General features: G+C 30.3%; 1 protein-coding gene across 1 annotated transcript; it reads left to right on the top strand.

The window, feature by feature from the left end:
• Positions 1–398: 398 nt before the first annotated feature.
• LOC134710366 (potassium voltage-gated channel protein Shaker-like) lies at positions 399–3,625 on the top strand. The gene has a single exon (XM_063570724.1). The coding sequence runs from the start codon at positions 1,186–1,188 to the stop codon at positions 2,533–2,535; it is 1,350 nt and encodes a 449-aa protein (XP_063426794.1). The 5' UTR covers positions 399–1,185; the 3' UTR covers positions 2,536–3,625.
• The last annotated feature ends 3,810 nt before the right edge of the window (positions 3,626–7,435 follow it).

Here is a 7,435-nt window from a genome sequence, read left to right as displayed (position 1 = left end):
ACAAAGCAATTGTCTTTAAATTAATCCTTTTTCGATTACACATCCCTATATTTACAGCAACAAATTGATGCGTACAAAGATAAACGGTATTTAATACTCAGTTGGCAATCTGTTTATCCAATAAAATGATCTTATTGACCGTTTGTAAATTAAACACTCTATTAATTATTGTCACATCGATTTATTCTGTGCACAGATGTATGTCAATAAAGTTTGAAAAAAGTATTGGATTTATTAATTGAAATAATGATCATAAAATACACAGGAGGCTGGTACTTCAATTGGTTGCTCATTCACAAAATACAACATGCTCTTCCATACGTCTGTATACAAAATTGATAACTAATAAAGGTATTGATCTTTGAAGCCTTCACAACAAGTTGTCTTTATATAGTCTCAACAAGAATGATTTTTATCACATCATCTCAACTTCTCATTTCATGTATGATCAGTTCATATTTCCATGGTGTAGCATGTTACAACTCAGTGATTGTAAATGACTTAAACCTAGTCAGATCGGCAATTCATTATTAATTACCATCAACTAAACAGTTCAATATAAGTCAATGAAACTGTGGACTAATGCCTAATTACTTGCCGAAAACATGTGCAATAAAAGGAAAGGAAATTCATCAACGTATTTCATGGATAATGTATAAGTGGTTCCCAAACTAAGTGTTCAATATCTTATGGACTGTCAGCTTATATTTACAAAGAAACCTGGGCAGGTAATTGTTCTGTACTTAATATTATGTTGTAATGAATATTTAACGATGAACAATGACTAAAATACGTTGTTTATTATGAATCGAGGTGCGTTAATATTTTATGGGAAACTAATTCCAAAGGAAAGCTTGGAATCCAAAGTACTCCCATGATATGTGGTATCTTGTGTGTAACGATGATGAAATCGATCTTACTAGTTTCAGTTCATTTCTCCATCGGATAGCATTGGAAACTTTTTTTATTTTGCTTAATACACGTACCTGTACAATTTTAGGATAAATTACGATAAATAATGGAAGCTTGTTTTTTCCAAATCTCGGTAAAGATTTAGAATAGATAATGCTATTAGAGAATTGCTTCTGATAAAATTATGTAGATTACGGACTATTTGTGATTTAGGATAATGGATTAGGGAGTGAAAATATATCCATCATCAGGCAAAGTTTATTAATTAAAAATATGGCGGTTGTTTCGTTAATGAACCAATCTAGGTATAGGCGTCCAGTTAGTCGACCTGACCGGATGAATGATATTGATGGAGACCTTTGGTTGTTCCAGTCTCAAGATTCGGCAAAAGGAGCACCACATGCTTCATTAGATGAAGACGATAATGAATCAGAAATATTAGTGTATTTACAAACATGTTGTGGCGACAAAACCGATCAACCACATCTTTGCAAACTACAGACTTGTGAGAGGATTACAATAAACGTTAGCGGTATGTATTATGAAATTTGGGCTTCCGTTCTGAATAGACACCCGACAACATTGTTGGGTAGTCCAAGAAAACGATTAAAATTCTTTGACAAGAGACGAAATGAGTATTTCTTTGACAGGCATAGACCAACTTTCGAATCAATTTTTAACTATTATCAATATGGTGGGAAAATAATGAGGCCAGATCCTGTTCCAGATGATATATTCTTACGTGAGCTCGATTTTTATGAAATTGAAAGAGAAGCAATTGATGAATACAAAACGGAAGAAGGTTATACCACCGAGAAGACCATACTTCCTACTCGCATGTGGCAAAGAAAACTGTGGATGTTGATGGAATATCCTGAAACAAGTATTTCTGCATATGTGATAGCTCTTGTCTCTGTTTTTATTACAATGTTTGCCATTGTTTTATTTTGCATTGAAACACTACCAAGTCTTTCTAAAAATGAGTGCAAAGACGGAAAACCCAATTACGTTGCACCTTTTTTCATTTTGGAAACTATTTGTAACATCTGGTTCACTTGGGAAGTCTTCCTCAGACTAATTTCTTGCCCCAATAGGATTACGTATTTCAAAGACTTTAAAAATATAGTAGATATTGCTGCGATTGTACCTTACTATGTTCAGTTAGGTAATATGATATCTACCGAAAATTGCGTTAATGGAGAAACTTCTGGGGCATCGCTAGCCTTTTTGAGAGTGTTCCGATTAATACGGATATTTAAATTAACAAAACATTCTGCTGGCTTGCAAGTTTTAATTTTAACATTCAAAGCCAGCATCAAAGGTCTTTTGTTGTTTCTTATAGCAATGTTTGTGTGTATACTGTTGTTTTCAAGTGCAATATTCTATGCAGAACATGGATTAAAGGATTCTCAAATACACAGCATTCCAGATGGATTTTGGTGGGCAGTAATAACAATGTGTACTGTTGGATACGGTGACAAAGTACCTGTTGGGCCTCTTGGAAAGGTAATCGGCAGTATTTGTGCGATCACCGGTGTCTTGACGTTGGCCATTCCAGTTCCAATTATCACTGAAAATTTTAACAAATTCTATGCACATAAAACTGGCAGGGGTCGTATATAGTGAATGTTTAAACATATGGTAGTTACTTTTATCACTTAGATTCTCATTTCAAAAGTTTGGTTTGAAAGACTTTAGTAAAGGATTACAAACACACTACCTTGTGTACTGCAACACAAATAACACTTATATAGAGCCTATATATATAGTTTTATCTCAATTTGCAATTCTGTAGTTGAAATCCTAAACATTCCTTTGTGTTGAATGTTACTGTATACTTGATCACTGGACCTTCTACAGTTTTGATTAAGATTTATGCACACCAGCCATGGTCTACCATTTAAGATGTGGTCTACCATTTAAAATTTCAAACGAGCGTTGCAATCATTTGTTCGTCCTTTTTTCTTAATGTGTTTATTTTTCAATCAGAATTGTCTATTATCTTTTCACTATTTTCAATATTTAATGCATACCTTTCAAATAAAATGCATTTCAACATGCGTTATATATATACACACGTTAGTAAATATTTGCCCATACACAATAGTTTTATTAATACATTTTATTTTACTATTTTTCATTAGATCAATATGGTAATTTCAACTCTTTAAAATGTTTATGATCTAAGATTGATGGTACCTGTGGGAACACTTAAAGATATGCACATTCCATTGTTTTAGGGAAAATAAAATTGATTTTACTAATAAGTCATCGAAATCAAGACTGGGGTTTATGTAGCGTTTAGTCTTTAGATCTATTCCACTACATTGTAGCTTTCATGTTTCATTTATCTTTGCGTGCGTTTGACACAGTATAGAGGTTCACATAAACATTTAAATAATTCACACGTTTTATGTCAATGAAATTTACTTTCAACAAAAGAATGAGCTCAAAGAATCCATAACTTCTTCCACTAGATATGGAGGTTTTAAAAGTTAATGGTATTTTTTAAAAACTGTTTCAATTCGTTTTCAGAAAACATTTGAAACAAAATCTCACACGTGTATTGCCTGTGATTTTCGGCGCCAACCTGTTTTTGTTATTCCTTTAGCATTAGTATAAAACCTTTCCAGAATCTTCACTTACATATGCAATGTTTTTAAAACTTAAAAAGACCACCACCATTTTTTTTTTTGTAGTTACTTCAACATACTTTCACAAGAATGCTTTTTTTAAATGAACATACTCATTTTTTTTTTAACCTAATTCTACATAGTAACACGTATGTGATTTTGAATTCAAAAGTTTGTATTTAAATTTCAATATTAAAGCAGAAATTTTTATTCATTTATACCTTCTTTTATAAATTAATCCAATCACAGGAGGCTATAATAAGAGATAAGTAATGCCAAAATGAGTGAATTACCAGTCATGTTGTCTTCAACAGAAAAATGCTTTTCAAGCTCGAACGAACATTTTTCAACCAATCATAACGTATATTGTAAATGTTTAAAAGTATAGCAACACAAACTGTTCTTAAAATGTTTCAAACGTATTTGTTTAAGATGATATATTGTCAAAGATAGTTATAACATGTATAATTTTTGAATAGCAAGCTTAAAACTAAAATAATTTTGAAGCAAGAACAGTTTAATTCTGGATAAAGCATTCCCCTAATTTTTATTTGGGTGAGTCTCATTAGCAATACAAAGACACTCGTTGGGGATCCTCTCTTTCTATATTTCCGCTCAGTGGTGCGACGAAGCAGACATTTTGTTAGCTTTTTCTACAATAAAATCAGCAGACTATTGATTTTAAGTAATTGTATATCTTTGCTTACTTTCGTTGTTTATATGTAATTTATCGAATATTTATTTATGTCACGATTGAATTGTATAAATAGTATTATATACTTCTCAGACTACGTTTTCTTCTAAATTAAATTTATTTAACTTTATTTGATAAATTAGACAAGAAATGGCGGTCACTTGAGAATTTTATTATTTGCGTCAGAACTTTTCGAGTGGAAAAGCTGAAACTCAACCGTTCCTAGAATTTAAATTGGAAATTAATATGAAAGTTTAAAGCTTTAGGTTTGCACAGAAACAAGAATTGATCAATTTCATAAATTTATTATGACATACCCGATTATTGAGCTGTTTCATATTGTTGTAACAAAATCAATAAGTCTTTATTATCTTGTTTCATTTAAAACATATACCAAAAAAATATTTCCTATCGTCTGCCCACTGGGAGTTAGTTAAACGGAATAATACTATAAATTGGCAGAAAAATATAAAGATAATAAGAGTATCTTTTCAGAAATAAAACAGTTTGCTATATTGACAGAAATCCCCGTCTTGGGCATTGGGTTTATATATAAAGCAGGGTTAATCAATATATTCTATGTTTCCCGAAGGTATAACACACATATATTTTTAATGATAATTTGCTAATTTTCTACGCTTATGGGTTTACGTCACTGTTAAAGCTGAATGACCTTCATTCGGAGTAATCATACATGTCATATATAAGGTATCATTATTTGAAGCTTCTGAAAATAATGTATTGAACTCATTTTGTACCTGTTTTTTCTCAAAAAATTGTGTATATTTTCCAACAATGTGTCCCTTTCGATGAGATAAGTCTTACTAATCTTATTACTGCAATTCAATAATGTTGTGGAAAAAGAGAGAAACAAAAACATTCCTTTAAAATACGGGTTTTTTAGGGCGGAAAAAATAAACAAATCTTACACTAGTTACAAACGCAAGTATTGTCTTCTATTTTTCGGCATTTCTAACGCCGGGGTAATGATACTTCAAACACATATGGTGATGATTAAAGACCAAAAAGAAAATATATTGCAAAATAAGTGAAATGGACTTTTTGTGATTATTAGATTTTTAGCTTAGTTATGCTTATTTGATATGGATTTTCTGTGATTATTTAGTAGTATTTTTTATCTTGACGAAAGTCATGCATATAATCTATTATTATCAATCAGTCAGGACTTCGTCCAACTAACATTCTGTAACAATAACAAAAAAATATTAGTCCGAAACATCATAAAACAGAACAATAACAATTGGTCTTATTCGAGATAAAAGAAAACAAATGTACTTTCTTTTCTTTTCTTTTTTATAACTGATAAACGCGCAAACAATATGTAAAATGCCTATTGGTATCAAAAGTTTTGAAAACTATTTTAGTTTTATGCATTGCTTATGTTTTATTTGTGCAAAGATGATACCGAAATCTTTTACTTTAGTGAAATTTGTGATTATAACATTGGAAATCATGTTAAGTTACAATAAAAAAAACGATAGTTGACAATATGTCCATTACGACCATATTAAGGGTAGGTCTCATTCCTATAAAAAGCCAGTCGTTCTAATTCTAGACCGGAATCCAGCTTTATATTCTACTTTCCAAAAATAGATAGAAAGAAGACTTTGTGCGGTTTTCTTTCAAGTTTATCTATGAAACGTCTATTTGAGAATAATGATTAGTTCTCATGTTCAGATGCATGGGTTTTTTGTGTAATTTAATGGATTTTAAAACAAAGAAGTAGGTTCAGTAAGACCCCTTTTTGGCTCCAAAATATAGCAGTTTTACAAAATTGTTAAAATTTATACTTTTAGTTATTTATTACAAAAAGAATAATTCTGTTACATGAATACATGTATGGGCTGTTTTTGACAGAACAATGCACATGTATTGAGTACTAGAATCATTAAGTCAAGCTAAATTACTGAAATCTTCACAATTTGAGTTAATTTTTAGACGGTTTCCGTCTTAAACTAATCGGGAAAGATTCAGTTTTCGACTGATTTTTATCATTCAAACTGATTTATCTTGAACACGAGTTCATGGACCCCTCTTTTTTAAAATTTGGTTTGATTACGCGAAAAGATTATGTGTGCCAATTTTCATGAAAACGTAAATAGTGAAAAAAAAAAAAAATTGATAAGTATACAGCAAAAAATGATGTTTAATTCTACATTCATGAACATATGAATTATTTCTGAATAAAAAATGTATAAATTTTTTGAATACTTATAAAATACAGAAGTTACAAATCATTAAACAAAAACAAAAAATGAGTTTAGTACCTTTTAAAACAAAAAAAAGTTATGGCTTTCTTTCGAAAGGGAAAATACGACCACAAATCCGAATTTTGAGCAAATATACAAAATTTCGACCGCAGTTTCTAAAAAAAGTAGCACATGAAGGTATATTTTTTTATTACATATTTGATTTAATCAGGTAAAAAATAGTCTAATGAAATTTTTATTAAAATGTAAATACAGGATCAAAACTGAATCGTGTGCCCTTAAATAGATGTGGCCGCATTTGTGTTCATTCATAATATTTAAATGTAAGTTGTATTTGATGATAAAACATAACATATATAAAGGGTGAGGATGAACAAGGATGCGACGACATTCATTTTGACAAAAATCATCTGAAATGTGTGATACTAATGCATATTTGATAGATTTTTAATATTTAAGCTTGAATTTGAGCGTATTTAACGACTAAATCAAAGTCGGGTTGTTGTCTCTTTGACACATTCCCCAATTCCATTCTCAATTTTAAATCAGTTCAAATCTTTCACAAAAATTAATTGAATCTACTAAAGTAGACTCTTTTAAGTGTTAAAAAGTGCCAAAAATATTTCTTCAGATAAACCTGAAATATGGGGCCAAAATCGGTCCTTATCGAAGTATTTTGAGTTTAACGTGATTTCCAAAAGAAAATCAAGGAATAAAATTTATTCAGTTATTTCCACTTCGTGTAAACTGAATTTAAGTGTTTTGATGTATACACATATATATAATATAAAATGCATACAACTCTATAATGTATACTGAAAAAGTGGAAGGTTTAAACAAACACATGGTATCGATATAAGAGTACTAGCAATTATAAAAGCTAGTCCAAAGCCTATTCCACCTTTTAAATAATTAATGTTTTCCTAGCCTTATTTATTTGATATTATTTGTATTAAATTTTTAAT

The sequence above is a fragment of the Mytilus trossulus genome, chromosome 1 (assembly GCF_036588685.1).
Source record: "Mytilus trossulus isolate FHL-02 chromosome 1, PNRI_Mtr1.1.1.hap1, whole genome shotgun sequence".
NCBI classification, from domain to species: domain Eukaryota; kingdom Metazoa; phylum Mollusca; class Bivalvia; order Mytilida; family Mytilidae; genus Mytilus; species Mytilus trossulus.
Note: the sequence above shows the minus strand (reverse complement) of the source record. Positions and strands in the feature narration are given on the sequence as shown.